The 19,771-nt window shown below is 38.5% G+C and overlaps 1 protein-coding gene across 2 annotated transcripts in view; it reads right to left on the reverse strand.

Annotated features, from left to right (window-relative positions):
• LOC121242650 (DENN domain and WD repeat-containing protein SCD1-like) overlaps nucleotides 1-8,272 on the reverse strand; it is a 58,243-nt gene extending 49,971 nt beyond the window's left edge. The window contains exons 1-7 of one of the 2 annotated variants that reach the window (XR_005935939.1): nucleotides 7,835-8,272; nucleotides 7,541-7,634; nucleotides 4,724-4,925; nucleotides 4,438-4,579; nucleotides 4,213-4,313; nucleotides 2,265-2,328; nucleotides 1,912-2,025 (exon numbers count right to left, since the gene is read on the reverse strand). Coding sequence is in view for 1 of the 2 variants with exons in the window: in XM_041140558.1 (XP_040996492.1) it covers nucleotides 1,912-2,025; nucleotides 2,265-2,328; nucleotides 4,213-4,313; nucleotides 4,438-4,579; nucleotides 4,724-4,925; nucleotides 7,541-7,634; nucleotides 7,835-8,008 (891 nt within the window). In the remaining variant the exon portion in view is untranslated. The remainder of the gene's footprint in view (nucleotides 1-1,911; nucleotides 2,026-2,264; nucleotides 2,329-4,212; nucleotides 4,314-4,437; nucleotides 4,580-4,723; nucleotides 4,926-7,540; nucleotides 7,635-7,834) is intronic. The other variant, XM_041140558.1, reaches the window with a different exon arrangement.
• Between the last annotated feature and the right edge of the window lie 11,499 nt (nucleotides 8,273-19,771).

A 19,771-nucleotide genomic window follows, 5' to 3' on the forward strand; every position in this document is an offset into this window, starting at 1 on the left:
CCAAGCGTGTTTCACTCCATGTTATGCCAGTTAAGTGAAACACGGACTCAAGCGTGTTTCACTCCATGTTAAACAAGATAAACAAGTTATTATACATTCACGTTACATATTATGTATGCTTCAGCTCATGATGATGGATAGATATGTGCTATGTAAATATATGACGATTATATGTATCTATGTTGTTAAGAGTCTTCAGAAACTAAATCCATGCTAGGCCAGATTATGTTTTACAGTATAATGTGCTATTTACTCAGTATTCGACTCATTCTTGTTTGTCTTCTTGTTTCTTTCATGTCTAATTGTTACAGATGATGTTTATGACGATGCAGAGCTGGATGGCCAGGAGTAGATTTAGTACAAAGGATTAGGAAGGAATAGATGATAATTCACACAAGAATAAGACGTCTTTTACGTCATTCCTAGGATTAATTTATGTTCTTTTACTTTACGTTCAGTTTTTGAGACGATTATGTTCAAATCAGTTTTTAATATTTTATCGCTTTTAAATAAATAAGGTATATTCAAAATATGAATCTCTTTACCGGGCATTATGTTATGAATGTTAGTAACATCTCTATCCTATGGGAACGGGGTGTTCCACCTTGCGAATGGGGGTTTTTTGGGCTTGGTCCACAGTTTGGAGCGGAGACTGCAGAAGATGTTGTCCCCCTGATATCTCTCCCACCGATTAACAATATAGCTGATTCATCATTGGATTGGGTCTTGGACAAGGTAAATGAGATACAACAGTGTGTGGGGATTACCTGCGAAGGATTCGAGGACCAATGCACAACACTACTCACTAAAATTGAGGCAGGTCATGTACTTGGCACAAAATCAAGATCTAAGAAGAGCAGAGAGTTAAAGCGTCTTACTTGGGCAATCACCTATGACAATAAGGGAGGTAGTTCAAGTCGAAGGAGAACCAGAGGGAAGACAAAACCAATTGTATATTTTTAGTATGCTCGTTCGGAGTTTACAAGTATTGAGGAGTGTGTTACAGAATTGGTGGTGGGATAGGCTTGGTGCACTGCCGGTGGTTTGGGGCAGGCACGTCTTTGGGCTTGAGCTAGGGCTTTGTTAGGTTCATTTTCCTAGATGTGTTTATCCTTTTTTTTCTTTTGCATCCCAACGAGATGTTTTCTCTTGTATACATCCAGTGTACTTACCTATGCTTATTGACATTAATAAATTTTTACTTATCAAAAGCTTTATTTTTTTTATAAGTAAAAATATTATATATATCAATAAGAGTGACCAAATACATTGACTGTATACAAGAAAACACCTTGTCCATATTAGAAAGCCCCTAATGACCCAAAAAGCCCACAAAAACTTTATTCATTATCTAATTATTACAACTTAACTTTTCCAAACTTTCAAACAAAACACAAAACAATTCAATTTTTTCAAATCTCAAAACAAAAATAATATTAAAAAATGAGATTCTAACAATGTTAACTTTATAATATTTTTATTCAACATTTTCTCTCTCGTTCCCAAAACTCAATAAAACATCTTAACTCAAACCATTTCACTACTATTCACTGATTTATTAACTCATCTCAACATCTAAACGAAACTTAGTTCTGGTAAATTGTCACTATTAGAAAACAAATCCCTATATGGACCAACAAAAAGGGATGCAAGGGGTACAGTAACAACACACTATGCGACTAACACCGTTTCCTAGCATGCAGGACCAAACTATAAGTGGACCCAAAAAGGAACAGAAATAGAGACAAACACAATACACAAATTGAAATAAGTGGAGGATCCTAAAACATGAAAGATGAGATAAAAACCAGACAATTTTTTTATGTACGTATTGAGAAATTGGACAGTGTAACTAGTGCAAAGAGGACAAAAAAGTAAATTAAACCATGAGTTTTGTATAAAAAGACTTACGCCATCCATTGTGAGAGCAGACGTATCAACACCTGAATGGAGACCCATCATATATGGTGTAGGAGCATCAATGTAATCTACTCCACTGAAAAATAGTAGTGGAATGTAGACGTGCTTCAGCACAACAAACATACCAAGATTAGATGAGAATAACTAACTATAATCACAAAAGGCATTACTATAGTATTTGATAATCTACTATCAAATGAATAATATGTTAACTATCATTTCCCACCACAATATAACATATAACACAAAATGCCAGCAGGATAGAAGCCGAAAACAGATACGCGAGGGAAACATTGTTTTCTAGTCCATCAAAAGAGCAGTGGACCTCAAATATCAAACCTTACCTGCCACCGAAATGGATAAATTAAATGGCATATGGCCTCCGATACAAGAGTTAAAAGCGAATACCTGAAAAATACAGAACAGAGGATAACTTATATGTTGGACCTGCATATCTAGGATGATCACAATCTAGAGATATTAGAATCGGTCGAGCCATATGCAAAATGTTATACAACAGACCAAAAATATCCACAATTATGATTCATAAGGTGATGATGATGGCATCCTTTTTTTTTTGTACAGAATTATAATCAGAAAAGGCCTTGGGATTCTCAAGTGGTTGTCAGAGGTGGTGTATGCTACATTTCAAGCAAAGGCTTAAAAGAATTCATGAAAACTTCCAGACTGGGAAACACAGTTACATTGACAAATGATGCTTCAATAGCCACGGCAGGGGTTTTTAGTCATTGTGGAATGTGGTGATGGGGATTAAAGAGGATTCATCATTATGCTGAAGGGAAGAGGTCAAGGTTCAACGATGGAGCCAGGGTTCTTCTGAGTGGAGATCAATGTTTTAAAATCCGTTCCGGTGATCATTCCGGTTTAAGTACTAGAACAAAATATTTCGGTACCAGTGCATTCCGGTGCATCATTTCGGGATTAATTATATATTAAATATAAAAATTTATATGTATATATAAACTAACAACTAATAGAATAAATACATATATATATGTAAGTGTGTATAATGTATATGTGTATATATATGGAAGAATTGAACATTTATAAAATAATATAAAATGAATATATTGTAAAAAAATCACAAACTTGAGTTGAGACACAAAAACAAAGAAAAATAAAATAAAAGAATAGAGAAATTATTAAAACTAATGATATTTAAAAAAAAGAGTGAATGAAGGGACATATTTAAAGTTTCAAAAAATTAAAATTATATAAATACATTTTATATTCTAGAATTAATTAAATACCATTTGGATTTAAAATTTACAAAAATGTCATCCAAGTACAAAAAAAGTCCAAAACGGAATAGGGCCTATAATACTAATTCTGGCCGGAATACCAATTCTGGCCAAATTTGACCAGACTGGCCGAAATGGACCGGAACGGGCCTTAATTTGGAGCAAAACAGAACGAGAAGGTATAGTGTACAGGATACTACATCGGAACGGAAAATTCCGGCCGGAATGGCCAGAACGGAATGGAATTTAAAACTATGGTGGAGATCCCTCCTCGCGCTGAGAAAAAAACCATTGTTAATAGCATAAGACGTATCCAAAGGCACTGCTTTCAGTGAGAAGGGGCTTAGCAGAAGGTGGAGGTGTTACCATTAGCAGGCCTGACAAATCAGCCGATTGCAGAATAATTGAGAGCGGTCTAGAAAAGGCTGAAATTCATTTTGGACATGTGCATTGCACTGACATGCAGGCAATAGCGTAGGACCAACCTCCAAGGTATCACAAGTGTACACTTGCGAATGTTAGCAGATTAAGGGACATGTTGCTCTTTTTAAACATTAACGTGGATCAGTGCTTTGAAAGAGTGGACTAAGTTTTTAGACTAGGGTCGGTATGAGTGGCTGGCCTCGGGAGCTCATTTTTTAAGCTGCACCCTATAGGCTTAGGTTCCCTCCCTCAACCTTGGGGTGCCTAAGCAGCCCGTGAGCTACCCACAACAAATGTGTCTTGGGCTGAAAGTAAAAGGAAGTCAACGGAAATTAGCGTGAAGTTGGGCCAGGGAAGTTTTGCCCAAGAGAGCAGCACTGGGAGAGATATAAGCAAAGCACTGAATTCAAGGGCCCATTCCAAGACAATATCTCAACCCTCAATCATTTGTCCCTCTCATGGAATTGCGTTTTTTTCTTATTCCTGTAGTTTGGTGTTTCCTATTGTATACACCACATGTATTTGGATTGTGCATCCTTGTGCTTGTAATAAAATTACATTGCTTATCAAAAAGGAAACAATATCACGTCTTAAGTAGGAGGATTACTTGTTTGATCGAAGCAAAATCCTCCTTTCAAGCAACACAGCAGTAAAAAGTTCAATTAAGTTGTCAACATCCAAGCACTGTACAAGTGGTTGAAATGATATCTGCATTCATGAAATAGAGAATGGGTTAATAAATGATAAGGTTATCTTCAACAACCACTGAATAACAGTTGGCAAAGGGAAGCCACGCACAACTGAAAAGACAAAGGGAACTTGAGTGTCATACATCAGCATGTGGGAGACCATCCTTGGGTGGAGCCTCCACAGAAAGCAGGCAATTATCTATAGCAAATAAAACTCGATCCCTTCCAGGTGTAGGCAAAGGTACATTGGACACCATATGTGCTATAACATCCCATAATGGCTTGCTGAAATTGTTGCAGAACTGATAATATCAAATATAATAAAAACGAATACCATAGACTTTCATATTTTCAATGGATTGTAGATAGAAAATTCAGGTCCCACTTAAATTCTGGCTGCAACACAATCTAGCACTAAATGGCACATACCTACTTCCATTTGCGGAAAAGCAAAGTGCAAATAGTTCCTCAAGTGCACTTCGAAGGGCATGAAAACTCGGCAAGCGTGAAATGAGACATATACATTTTTCAGCAAAAGAATTTGCCGGTATACGGTAAGCTTCGGCAATATCCTCACTGACTGGATCCCGAAAAGCAATGCAACTAACATATATTTTTGATCCATCACCCTCTGCACAAGTTTTACATTTAGACAAAACAAGTATAGCTTTTAGAAGTTATCAGACATTAAAATATCGGATCATGCAAAAAGAATTCAAAGAAAACAATAGCAGGTTATAAAGAACCATGACAAAGGAAACTCTAAGAATTGACTAATAATTGAAAAAGTTAAACTGAATGATACTAGTGCTAGAGTGTAGTTACTTCTTCACTTCCTTAAAAGGCATAAAAGTTTCAGCTTTTAAAATCAACATCTGAGCATTTCATGCTCCCAGCTTGAAAATATGCTTAGAATTAGGATACAAAGTACAGTACGCAAATCAGAATATATCAAACCACTTTCACAAGAAAATTTAATATTCTACCTAAAAGAACATTAGGTGAGAGAAGAAGCTCTCATCCCTTTGCAAAGTGATGGAAGGAGCTCTCCTCCCTTTGTAAAGATAGATAGGTGAGAAATGTCAATTCCTTTCAAAGTTCCAAGTATAATATGCAATGTGTCCCACATAAAATGGTCCTCGTAAAGTTCAATGGCAAAGCTCTCGTCCCTTTGTAAAGATAATTTGGTGAGATTGTCTATCCCTTTCAAAGTTCCCAGTGTAAGATGCAATTATGGCATCCCACATAGTTTATAAAGTTCAATGGCAAGACCAACCAAGGAATAAGCAGGAGAATAACACCAATGCCTGCTGGTCAAGTAGTGGTGCAGGGAAAATTGAGTTCCCAGAGGTAAGGTTACACTTTAAAAAAACTCAAGCATAACCTGTTGCACAATTATGAAGAGTAGAGCTGGAGCCTGATATCTACCAGTGGGCTCCAGCAGCTAGAATTGCTGGAGCAGTATATGAGTTATAGCTGAAAGGAAAATAAGTTCAAGAAGGTTAAACTGCACTCACAGGCATCAAGAAAAAGATCAAAGAGAGTTGAAAAACAAAATGCACTTTAAATTCAATGGCAGAATGGATTTCAGGAAAAAGAACAAATTTGCACTCATTGTTGTGGAAGGCCATGACCCCTTTGGGCCTAGATTCAAGGATAGATGGGTCAAAAGAAGCTCTGGATTGAGCCATTCTGACTTTGAATAATATGTATCATGTGCTGAGTGCAAATGGACGGCAAAGGAAGACAGGGAATTGAGGAACTTTGGCAATGGAAGTGCACTACAGGTGAGAGAAGATTATGGACAAAAGCAAGTCCCTATGAGAGTTGATGGGACATATATGCCAAGAAATCCACTCAAAACAACAATTTCATTTGCACAGGCCTGCATAGGCTGAGAACTGGCCAGAACAAAAAGTTTTATGCATCAGAATCTCAAAGAAATGACAAAAAGGGGGCAATTAGGAACTTATTGGGTTCATACACCTTCCATACACCATGAGGACTAGGCCAAAAATGCCTACCCAAAAGAGCAATGAAGTTGCACATGCACAGTAACGCCTCAATGGAAAGCCCAAACTATATGGCCTATACTCCAAAATGACTAGTCAATGATATAATTGGAACCTCATTAAAACATTATAAAGAGCAAAAACTCTTTCCCAAGCAATATGGTATCTCATACACCACCTACATTATCATCTTATCATATGAGGTATCACAATCTCTCCTCCTTAAATTTTTGACGTCCTTATCGGGCCCATCCGTCATAGATGGCATGGCTCAAGTCCTACATTTCTGTTTGGGATAGGCTCTGATACTATTTGTAGTGCCCTAATGGAAAGCCCAAACCACATAACCTATATTCCAAAAGCCCTAGCCAATAACACAATTTTTTTTTTTTTTTGATAAGTTAGTCAATAATACAATCGAAACCCCATTGAAACATTATAAAGAACAAGAATTTCTTCTTCCCAAGCAATGAGGGATCTCATACACCACCTACCCTATCCTCTTATCATATGGGGTATCACAATCTCCTCTCCTTAAATTTCCAATGTCCTCGTTAGGCCTATCATTATAGGCGGCACGGCTCAAGTTCCACATTTCTAGTTGGAATAGACTCTAATACTATTTGTAACGTCCTAATAGAAAACTCAAACCACATAGCCTATACACTAAAAGGACTAGTCAATTATACAATTGGAGCACCATTAGAACATTATAAAGAACAAGAACTTATCCTTCCCAAACAACGTAGGATCCCATATACCATCTACCTCTTATGATATGGGGTATCACATGCACATTGACAGGGCAGTGGGCAACTGCAGATGTCAAGGTAAACAGACCGCACAATTTCAGTTAGAAAAAAAAGCATAGAGATCAACACAAATAAATAAGAGTAATACTACATACAAGTCTCATGCAAGATCTTTGAAAAAACATGGTATTATGAAAAAGAGTAGCTTTTCCTGAAGTGGCCGATTTTTTTCAAAGGAATTAGAACAAAACTTTCACGCCTAAGGTTCGTACAAAATCATGTATTGTGATAGGATCACATTGTCCCAGTTTCTTACCTACCTTAACATGTATCTGAGGTTTTACAAGTCCAATAACAACACATAAACGAAAATGCATGCCAAGTATATATTATTTGGGATCTGGAAAATAAAACATAACAAAAAAATCCACAAGTTCAATGCATAAATAAATGAATAAGACTTGTGCTCATTTTAGGCGTACCGGTTAAAACAATCGGGTAGCTCCTCGGAGAAGTTAAAGCATCATTAGCATCAAAACCAGATGAATAAAACTCGACCCCAGCCGGTAGAACACACTGCAATAGCAACCCCCCCCCCCCCCCCCCCCCAACATCAGTCTCAAAATTCCACAAAAAAGGAAAAAAAAAAAAGAAAAAACAATTCCTCGGAATAGCAGCACTTGTCATATAAATTAACTAAAAAATCAAAAGTAACTTCAGAATGAGTGAAAATGCATTCTGCTAGTGTTATTGTTGCTGTCGGTCGTGGTACTTACGGTGGGGAGCTGAGGTGGCGGAGGGGGATAGAGGGAGTGGTTGGGTGGAGGGTACTGGTCAAGCAGAGAAGGCAGGTACGTGACGCCGGTTCCATGAAAGCCCTTGTCCCCGTCAAGGGTTCGAATCTCCGGACCAATCCCACAAACCACAAAGTGCTCGAAGATCCGAGCCATTGTTGTTATATTAGTAAAGCTTATTCGTAAATGCAAGATGGCTGAGATCCAGATTCATATGAAACCGACATTGTTGAATTGGTCTGAGATTTGGTTGGAAGTCAATTGCATTTTCAATTTTATTTTGGGTGTTGTGGGATTCGGAGGAAAATGGTCGTGGAAGTTTCAAAATTTCAGTGGAAACCTGGCTCAAGTTCCTGAGGAAGAAAATAAAGTGGACTGAACTGAAGTTCCTCTCTCTATTCTTTCCCCTCACCCCCACCCCAAAAGGTTGGACAACCGGTTCGCCTGGCCTCGTTTGTTTTTAAAGATGAGATAAGATGAAATGAGATAAATTAAAATTAAAATTAAAAAATTAAATAAAATATTATTAGAATATATTTTTTATTTTTTTATTAAAAAAATTGAATTATTTATTTTATTTTGTATAGAAATTTAAGAAAATTATAATGATGATATAAGAAGTTTTCAAAATTTTAGATTTTATCTTGAAAGCAAATGAGGCCTGTTGACACTCAGCGGGATGGTAAAGTAGCAACCGAAAGACTGGACCCACGCTTCGCCGTAAAGGAGGTTGGACAGTCGAGAGGTTGGACCTGCCTGTTAACACTCAGCAAGAAGGTAAAGTAGTCAGACAATTGAAAAACTGTACCAATGTTTCGCCATGAGAGAGTTCGAGCAGTCGAGAGCCTGGACCCACCTGTTGACTCTCAACAGGAAAGTAAAGTAGTTGGGCAGTCGAAAGACTGGACCCACGTTTCACCGTGAGGGAGGTCGGGTAGTCAAAAGATTGAACCCGCTTGTTTACTCTTAACAGGAAGGTAAAGTAGTCGGGCAGTCAAAAGACTTGACCCGCGCTTCACCGTGAGAGAGGTCGGGTAGTCAAAAGACTGGAACCGCCTGTTAACTCTCGACGAGATATGAGTTGGCTTTGAGTTCGTTTGTATAAACATTTGTCATTAGCAAAGAGTATTTATCCTTTGACGCTTTTGTTTTCAATAGCATTAGTGGATTTTTTCCCTTTCGATGTGAATCGTTGTTTATGTTTCTATTTTGTTGTTGATGTTCGTTGATAGTTAGACTATGTTTGTAGTAACCCGCTCTAGGGTTTATTTGGGGAGTGAGATGAGATGAAAATTTTATTAATTAATAATAAGATAATTTGTGAATAATAGTGAGATAATTTGAATTGGGTATTTTTTGGGTTTTGAGAAATGAGAGATAAAAAACTGAATAAAAAATATTATAAAGTTAAAATATTGTAAGAATATAGTTTTATAATATTATTTTTGTTTGGGATTTAAAAAAGTTAGAATTATTTTTTATTTAAATTTTTTTTAAAAAAATTGTAATGACTAGTTTAAAAATGTTGTATTTAAATTATGTTTAAGAATAAGATGTGATGAGATAAAATGAGATTAGATGAGAACTTTATGTCTCATCCCATGCCCCAAACTTAACCAAGTGGTCAAGGAGCTCGTTGACATCCTGGGTCAACCTTAGGCAATTGATGAGCCCGTCAACTCGTTCCTAAAAGTAACTCACGTGAGGCGATTGTGGAGCTCAGAGGCTCGTTCCCATAGGTAACTCGCTGATGGCAATTATGGCACGAGTGTAAATACTTGACGTTTGTTGGAGGAGATGTCGTGTTGGGAGTAAGGTCGAGTAGCCGAAAGACTAGACCTGCCTATTGACTAGACCTGCCTATTGACTCTTAACGGGAAGGTAAAGTAGTCGGGCAGCAGAAAGACTGGACCTGTGCTTTTGCCATGAGGGAGGCTGGGCAATCGAAAGGCTGGACCTGCCTATTGACTCTCAAAGGAAATGTAAAGTAGTCGGATAGTCGAAAGATTGGACTCGCACTTCGCCATGAGGGAGGTTGGGTAGTTGAAAGGTTGGACTTGTCTGTTGACACTCAACGGGAAGGTAAAGTAGTTTGGCAATCAAAAAATTGGACTCGCGCTTCGCCATGAGGGAGGTCTGGTAGTCAGAAGGTTGGACCCCACCTGTTAACACTCAACGAGAATGTAAAGTAGTCAGGTAACCGAAAGACTAGACTTGCACTTTACCGTAAGGGAGGTCGGGCAGTCAAAAGACTGGACCCGCTTGTTGACTCTCAATGGGAAGATAAAGTAGTCAAGCAGCCGAAAGACTGGACCCGCACTTTGCGGTGAGGAAGGTAGGGCAAGCGAAAGGCTGGACCCGCCTGTTGACACTTAACGAGAAGGTGAAGTAGTTGAGCAGCCGAAAGACTAGACTCGCGTTTTGCCATGAGGGAGGTCAGGCAGTGGAAATGCTAGACCCGCCTGTTGACACTCAACGAGAAGGTAAAGTAGTTAGGCATCCGAAAGATTGGACTTGCGCTTCGCTATGAGGGCGGTCGGGCATTCAAAAGGCTAGACCTGCCTATTGACACTCAGTTGAACGGTAATGGATGAGATGATTGACCATGCTACAAAAGTCAACCAGGTAGAGTAGATAATCCCCAATCACAAGTGTGAGATTTGCAAACCTGAATAGTCTTGCTAGAGCGTGGCGAAGATTTGAGATGTGCCGGCAAAACCTGCGGGCAACCATGCTTCGGAAATGTTAAAGATTTGGGATGCCCATGTGCATGTTAATGCCAAGAAATTTATTCCGATTGAGACATATTGAGATGTCCAAGCAATCCCTGAGTGGAGCTGTGTAGTCAGTGTTTTGTTCCATAGGAATCAATTATGTTAGTAAAAATGAAATGCACATAAATTTTGAGAGAGACAAACTGGGGTGATTCAGTCATTGTAGCCGGTCATTGCTTGACTAAAATTACCCGTTGCTGGTTGTTGTTTCCTTATCTCTCTCTCTCTCTCTCTTTTAGAACATCAAATAGCTTGATCAACGTATACTATGCAGCTTTGACCACGTGGGTTGACTATTGCATGGGACATACAACGTGTGACCTTTCATGGCCATGTGACCATGCATGGCCAAGCAACGTCTGAACATGCATGGCTGGCCATTTGTTAGAGGGGGTGGTCGAGCTCGTTCTTGCCCGCTTGTGTATACGGCAAGGTGGTTGCCTGTGTGTGTGCCCAACAGGGGGGTTAGTGAAGCACGTTGCAAGGCCCATGCAACATGCCATGGTGGCAGCCTGTGTTAGGTTAGGCCTTTCCTTGTGGCCGAGGGGCTTTGAGTTGCCGAACAGTGGCTGAGGAGCTGTGTGTCCAAGCAGTTTCTATCCGAGATGTTTCTATCCATGCAATTATTGTCCGAGATGTATATGACTGTGTAGTTGTTGTTCAAGATGTATATGGCTGGGCAACTTGTGGCCGAGATGTATACGGTTGGGCAACTTATGGCCGAGAGGCTTGTGGCCAGGGAAGGCACAACTAGGTAGCAGGTGGCTGAGATGGGTTGGCCATGTGTAGCATGCGTGTGGCCGACATGCTCATGCAAGGCAGGATGGATGCATGTCTTCATGGCTGAGGAGTTGGCTGAGTTGTGGAGTACTCCGCCAGCAACAGAGATCGCTAGCGGTCCTGTTGGAGGTTGGCATTGCCATCCAGCCCACGGTGGCCACTAGAAGAGAGGGGCTCCCCTCTAGTGCATGGGGCAACGTGCACAGCCTTAGTTGCCAGGGACCACCACGATCACAACAGAAAGTGTCGGCTGCCCTCGTGGTGGCCAGCTGCTCCTTCTTTTTTGCCCATAGACAGTGGGCAGGATGTATCTTGGGTGCACATGGATGTGCACCCGCTGGCTGACGTGTGCATGGCCGCATGGCATGCACATGTTAGGCATGCCATGTTCGGCCCCCGATAGTGAGGGCTAGGCGATCGGAGACAGAAACCTCCGACGACCCACATTATGGCTGCTGACAAGTTCACTGGGCTCGCATGGGATTTCGTGAGCCTCCCGTTGAGCTGCAGCATGTACCCATACTATGCATGGCATTGTGCATGCCATGCACAACTGGAAAGTGCATGGACAACAGGCAATTGCTCGTATGTGCATGCGCATGTGTACTATGCATAGTGCACAATGTCAGGGACTTGGCATCTGTGTGTAGATGCACAATACTCGTCCATATTCTTGCCTCTCTTTTTTCATAGTGCACTAAGCACTTGCAGCTCAAGTGGATGAGGAGTTTGGGTTCCCAGCCTTGCACATCGGTTGTGCAAAAAGCACTTAAGTTGGTAAAAATAAAAGTCGAAAGGCCGATGCTAGTTATATGGAGAAAATTTATCTGCTGAGTATGAGATGATTTTGCAAGCTAGAAAATCATCTTTCTTCCACTTTCGGTGTAGAAAATTAGTCGAATCTCACAGATAGTGCCAACTGTTAATGCCAAAAATTGTACAATAGGCCGGAAGGGTAGAAAGAGTCATTGTCAACCCGCTGGGAGGATTCAGTCCTCGATCGGTGTGGTTTGGAACCCTCAGTGGAAGTCTGGTGCAACTATATGGCGTTTGTATGTATATTCATGACAGTGTGTAGGAAATACATGTAAGAAAAATAAAAGAGATGGAGACACATAAATTTACGTGATTTGGCATAATGCCTACATCTACGGTTCATTTGGGGGAGAAAAATTCACTATAATATGATTGTTTTATAGTCTTTCATCCTAATTTTACAATGGAGATCAGAGATCTATTTTCTGGTAGAGATATTCTCTCTAGAGCTCTCATCGCGAGGTTGAAGAAGCTGAAGAAGAAGTCTTAGGCTTAGTCTAGAAGTCCCCCTGAAGTCGTCTGGTCCTTCCCCCGTTATCCTCTGTCCACTCTTCCTTTATGTCACATTTCATCTTTTTCGTCCTGACGTATTATCCTTCCTTAGCCTTTTGTTCCATCCTTTCCTCCTCTTTGACTTCCCTCCTGATGAGATTCCCAACCTTGAGCTGGGTTTTGAAAGCCACTTTGGGCTTAAGATATTTTATCACCTCCATAAACATCATAATATTACTACCATACATAATCAAATATATAAATAAGTTAGACACTAGTATTGAAATAAGTCTAATATAATAAGTTAATAACACATAATACTAATTTACTAAAATATAATAACATGTAATTAGACACTAGAAATAAGTCTAGTGTAAAAATAAGTCATAAATAAGTTAATAGTATAATATAATAACATATAATACTATAGTATAATAACATATTATTAGACACTATAGTTTTCTTGTTTGTAAATAATTAGACATAATAGTATAAGTCTAGTATAGAAATAAGTTAAGACTGTAACACTCGGGCCCAATCTTAGCCCAGGCCCATAGAGAAGCTCTGTTGCTAAGGAAAATCGCTCCATTTATGAGTAGTGTGTGCACTCTTATTTTATTTATTATTATTACTATTACTTTATCTTCTTCATTATTATTTTTATCATTTAATTTTTCTACCTCTCTTCTCTCCCCCACCAGATGGTTTCCTCGACAGTTTTCCTTCCTCGTTACCCACGTCCTAATTTCTCTCGACAACTGCTCTCCCTCATCCCATCCTTTTATCTCTCTCCCTCTCATGTGCTGAAGGCTAGCATAGTTGTCACACAATGATCTCCACCACCAAGCCTACGTTCAAGCAAACCACCGTAGAAACACTGCCCAAGCCACCGTAATGACCAGCACCCTCACGATATCCCGCACCCCACTGCATCATGCCAAGTACGGTGCCAGCCACCGAATGCATCGAGATGCCACCATGATATAGCCCCACATTGTTGCCATCCCCACCAAAGCCCACTCCTGGCCGTTGTACTCCTCACACCAATAACTCCAGTCTCCGTTTTACCAAGCCGCAAGCCTTCTTCCTAGGCCCATGTGAAGCTCATAGCGTTGCTTGCTTCTCCAAGTCCAGCAACCAAACCGAGAGCCACCCCATTGTCACAACTCCTCCACGCCAACAACCTCTTTTCCACCGTGAACTACTATGGGAACAACCGATGGCAAACCCATGAAAAACCACCCCAAGGACTTGCACCACCCACTGTGTTTCTAAACCAAAAAGGCCTTGTTTCATGCACCAAAAAATAGATCAGCGCCAGGACTGTTTATCCACTCAAGCCACCGTGCCCATCATGGCAAACTACCATGGCTCCACCTCAGAGCCACCATGAAGAAAGCATGCAAGGGTCGGAGTTTAGCCCAGTGCCTTAGCGACTGAAACCGTGAAGTTCGCTCTCAGTAACCTCCCTCTCTCTCTTTTCTCTCCTCTTTCATTCACTTTCTATCTCTCTTTGTGCCCTGCCACTATGCCTAGCTGCGCTACTATCGACATCCACCCACTGCCACTCCGATCAGTTGTCATGAGTTTCCCTCATGGTGAGCTTGGTTCCATCGCACTGTAGTGTTATGTTTTAATCCTATAAATCTGCCTATGCATTTTATGATCTTTTCCTAAAATATCCTTGTTATTAGGTGGGTTCTATTTTGGGTCCTTGTCTATATTTTATTTGTGAAGGCCGTGTTTTAATATAAGATCGTATAAAGAAAATAAATGAGAATTTAAATTATATTATGTTAATTGTAATCCCTTGTCGTATAACATTTGAAAATCATATTGAAGAAATTGTTTTAAGTATAATTATATTACTTTCAATAGTAAATAAAAAGATTTTTAATTTTATTAAATGAGTTTTCTACTTGTTACATTATTTGAATTTGATATAAGTATATTATTAAGTTTTAAATTAGCAGTATTTAAATTTTTTTTTTTAAAAAAAAACTAAGCCAATTATATGATACAAGTCCTTGATGGTTTTAAATTAGATATGATTAAGAATATTTTATGAATTACTATTGCTTAAGGAATTTATGAATTTCCAACTACATTATATGTTGCCAGTATGAAATTATCGTTTTAATAATAGTTTATAAGGATATGATTTTTAATTATGATTAAGTTGATTTTTGAAATAAATCTAAGTTGTTTTGCATATTTGATAAAATTATATTATGATAAGTTAAGATTATTTTTAATGATAATAGTATTTATTAGATTTTTGATAACTGGATAATTATGAAAACTATTTCTGTAGTATGAATTTAAATAGATGGAGAGTTTTAGCATTTAGAAGTTTAGTATTTCGTATATGTTACGATTGACATTCATTCGGCACGATTGTGGAAAGATTAAAAAAAACTAAAAAGTCCAGATAAGCTGGATTCCTATGCTAGATTTGCATAAAAAGAAATAATTTGAGGTTGGTTTGTAAAAATGTGCATGTTATTTTAAAAAGAAAAGGTGAAAAATAATCTCAGTATATGTTTTGCATTCACTCATGAGATATGTATGAAAGATAAAAAGAAATGCTTTTGACATGAATAGTGTAGTCATGAGCAATATTTGACATGTTTATGAAATGTGCAAAATAGCGAATATGATATCTGTGAATTTTTGTACATATGATATGAAAATGATTTAGATCTGTTTTTGATCAAATGGAAATAATATAAATATATTTAGCATGTGATTTGATATGATATGGATATGAAAAACTTTTGGCATACTTATCTATTTTAATTTTGAATCTGAATATAGTTTTGATATGATGATATTGATTCACGTGATATGGATGGTATCAACATGATATAATATGATATGAGTGTATCCACTTTGGAAACAAATTGGTTTTTTATGTGTTTTTTTCTGTGTGCACACTCTGGATTCCGAGATTAAAAAATGAGAAGTTTTACAATATGATACTGGCTGGTTTGGCCACTAAGGATAGCACAACTCTACCACGGGGGTTAAACATGTATATAATATGATATGGTGATATGATATGATATGATACGATACAATATGATAAGATGAAGATGTTCATTTATGTCATGCCAAAGTGTTTTTGAATATGAACAAGCGTTTTTTATTATAAAAATGGTTTTTGAATATGAAAATGGTATTTGAATATCAAAAGGATCTTTGAATATGAACAATTGGTTTTTGAGTATGAAAAGATTGAAAAGTCACTTTGATTTTCTGATGACATGTTTCTGAGATCTGTATATGAAAATGAAATGTTTTGTTTCTGCATATCCAACTTCCTAAAAAGGCTCATGTTTACATACCAGTATATGTTATTTGCTTACTGAGTTGTTGATAACTCACTCCTATTTCCATAACTTTTTTTCAGATAATTTTGATGGTACAACTGGGATTAAGACTAGAAATCATGTATAAGGCTACGTAAGTATAGTGGAATAAGTACAAAGAGGGTATTTTGGTTATCTGAGTATTTTATTCAATAGTTATGTTTTGCTTTGTCGATTGAGTATTTTGGAAGGTTGATGTTTATTTTGAGATTTTGTGGTGTTTTAGATTATTCATATTGGAGTAGTTGATTTGAAACAACGAGTTGTATGTGTCATTGAAAACTTTGTAATCTATGACTATATGATTGAGACATGATTTTGAGTGACAAGTAATAACTCCCTGACCCATCAAGGACTGGGGTGTTACATAGACACAAGTATATAAATAAGTCTAATATAGTAAGTTAATAACATATAATACTATAGTATAATAACATGTAATTAGACACTAGAAATAATATATAATACTATAGTAGGATAACATGTAATTAGATACTATAGTCTAAGTCTATTATAAAAATAAGTTAGATATTAGTATAGAAGTAAATAATCAGTGAATGATTTAGATTTTAATTTTTGGAAAGATTAAAATTTTAGAAGTCCACAAAAACTCTTTTAGAAATGGGCTAAATTAGAAGTTAAAGAAAGTCCAGAAAAAGTCCAAATCCAACTCCTCTCCAACAAGTTGGAGTTGGAGTTCGGATTTGAACTCCAACAAAATCGGAGTTGGAGTCGGATTTAGGATAATCCAACTCTCACTAAGTTGATGCTCACCCTGGTTTTAGAGAACGCTAGTCCCGCACATCCCCTTTGAAAAAATGGATAAACTTGGAATTCACATGAAAAAATCTTTTTTTAATAATGGACCCTACTTATTTTCAATGAAGGTGCGCGAAATTTACAAATTTTAAGATTGTATCTAGCATTATTCTAATAAAAATAATTCGATATGAAAAAAAAATTATCATATTCGTCAACTTGAAAAACTTTTGAAGCGAGCTAGGATAGAAATACAGCAAATTTGAGTGTATGCTACAATACCGCAAATTTGTTGATTTTATCATCACGATGCTCCAAAAGGTTTTTGTAAAAAAAATAATTATTATAATTCTTCCCTCATTGTAGAGCTGGAATATATGCTTGATATTTGTTAGTCCATTTATCAGAACTTCATGCAACTCAAGCTGTATAATTATCTAATGCTTAAACATGAAGGAAAAATAAATCTAACCTTTGCACAGCCAAGATCAGGTGTAGTTTTTTGAAATGCACTCGGTTGAATTTAACCCGTTAAACTTGTATATCTCCTTTCAGCAATTTGAGTAACTATTATGCCTTTTTAGTTTAGACTCTTTGTACTAGGACATGGAAATGTGTATTCTATGATAATTCAGGTACATGATTTCGTTCGATATGGGTGAGGTTGCCTCCATCTTTCTAGCAGCAGCTTTAGGTATTCCTTAAGGTCCGATACCTGTCCAACTTCTGTGGGTTAATCTTGTTACCGATGGACCACCTGCAACTGCTTTGGGGTTCAATCCTCCGGTCCAGATCATGTAGAATGGACGTGTCTCAAAAGTGTTTGCGTAGAATGGAAGTGCCTTAGAAGTCCCATGAAGTTTGCTGAAAGTTCCAAGTGTTTTTTTGTGTAGAATGAACGTGTCTTAGAAGTGTTTGTGGAGAATGGAGGTGTCTTATAATGGTGTCCTTTCCTATAATATTTTGGACACAGTGAGCCATATAAATTACATATGAATTCTCAATGATATTTTTGGGTTGGTAAACATTTTAGAGAACTGAGTGCAAACGATGAGATCTATCAAAAGTCTTATTACTTTATGAGGTAAGAAGCCGGAGTTTTGTATTCATGGTGTGGAGAGTTTCATAGGTAGTAGTAATGTTGTTAGTGATCTGCCTACCAGGCACAAAATCACATTGGTTTGGTGAAATGAGTAAAGGCATAATGGATTTCAGTATGTTTGTGAGCATTTTTATAATGATCTTATAAATGATATTGTAACACCCCGCATTTTAGTGTATTTTTACTAAATGATTATTTTTATTTATTTAAATTTTATTCTCGTATTTTAAAATTGGTTGGATTTTGAATGAGTTTATTTCCATGATTTTTATTTGGTGAAAATTATTTTTATGTGCTTTCTTAATATTTATTTATTGTTATGCATTTAAATTGCTTTTAACATTTATTTAATTACTGTGGGATTTAATTATTTCAATTTGACTTTACCATTACGTTTAAATTATTTTATTTAACTTGAGGTTTTGAAATCGTTTCCGTTGGATCATTTTTGTGACCCAAGTTATGAGGATTGGACCTCATTTCTTTTCCCTCTATTTTTCTTTTCCTTTTCTTTTTCTTTTCTTCTTTTCTTTTCTTTCTTTTTTTCTTTTTCTTCTTCCCGGTTTCCTCCCCGGGTGCGCGAGTTCTTCTCTCTCTCTCTCTCTCTCTCGCCGTGCGTTGGCTTCTCCCCCAGCCCGCCGCCGTGCGTCGGCGACACCGCCCGGCTCCACCGCTCCCCCTGCCGCCGGCGATCACCCCCCTCCATTTCCAGCTCCTCCATCGCCGCCGTTAACCACCACAAACCCATTGAAGCCGCGGCGTTCCATGCACCACTGCGCCGCCGTCGCGCTACCTCCGGCCACCATCTTTCTACCACATCATCCTCGACCTCTTGGCAACCCATTGGACCCAACCCCAGCTCCGATCCGTCACCGGTGAAGCCCCACCAAGTCCATCTCCGATTTGCACATTTTTGGCCTAAAACCACCCCTTGCGCCGCCACCCACGGCAAACCACCACCACCACTAGCTTCACCGACCTCCCTAGGCCCTACCCTATCAATCTTGGGTCTTCGTTTGTCCTCGTTGAAAAGTGGGTATCTGTGACCCACGGCCACAGTGTATTTTACACTGTGGTGTTGCTCAAACGTCGCCTTTTTCAACTTCGTGATCCTCGGAAAATTATTATATTGCACTGTAAGTATTTCTCCAAAGAACTTTCGTAATTTAAATGTATTTTTGCACTAACCCATTTCACTGTATTTTTGGCATGCCGGACTGAGTCCGAGGAGTTCGGGGGTCGGATGGATTTGTGATTGGAGTTGTTTGGTTGATTTGGTTGAATTGGATATTGGTTGTTGATGGGTTGGTTGGATTTGTTGGTATTGTTCATTGATGGATGTCAGATATTGTGTTGGTACATGTGCATTTCATTACTTCATGCATGATCATGTTTGTAAAAGAAAACTGGGTTTTCGTGTATTGCATTCATGTTCATGTGCTTTGAAAAGCTATGATTTTATGTGATAATATTTTTGGTGCGTGTGTATCACGACCCCAAGCCGAGATGGGGTATTAACTCGGTGGAGCTCCTCTGGTTACTCGGGAGCGGAATATACTGAGTAACGTCCCCTGGATTGTCGCCGGGCGACAATGGGATCGGACGAGATGGTCTCGTGCCGACTCCGTGGTCCTTCTGCTGGCGGGGACTAGAGGATGTCTGGCCACGTACGCGCTGGGCGCGGAACTGGGCATCGCTCATTGCGTAGTGTGGGTGCTTGGCCATGTACGCGCTGGGCGCGGAACTGAGCACCGCTGCGAAGCCAGGACGTGCGGATGGTCCATAGGGGAGACCATGGTGCATATGGAAATAATGCATGGTGCAT

The sequence above is a fragment of the Juglans microcarpa x Juglans regia genome, chromosome 8D, assembly GCF_004785595.1.
Source record: "Juglans microcarpa x Juglans regia isolate MS1-56 chromosome 8D, Jm3101_v1.0, whole genome shotgun sequence".
In the NCBI taxonomy this organism is placed as follows: domain Eukaryota; kingdom Viridiplantae; phylum Streptophyta; class Magnoliopsida; order Fagales; family Juglandaceae; genus Juglans; species Juglans microcarpa x Juglans regia.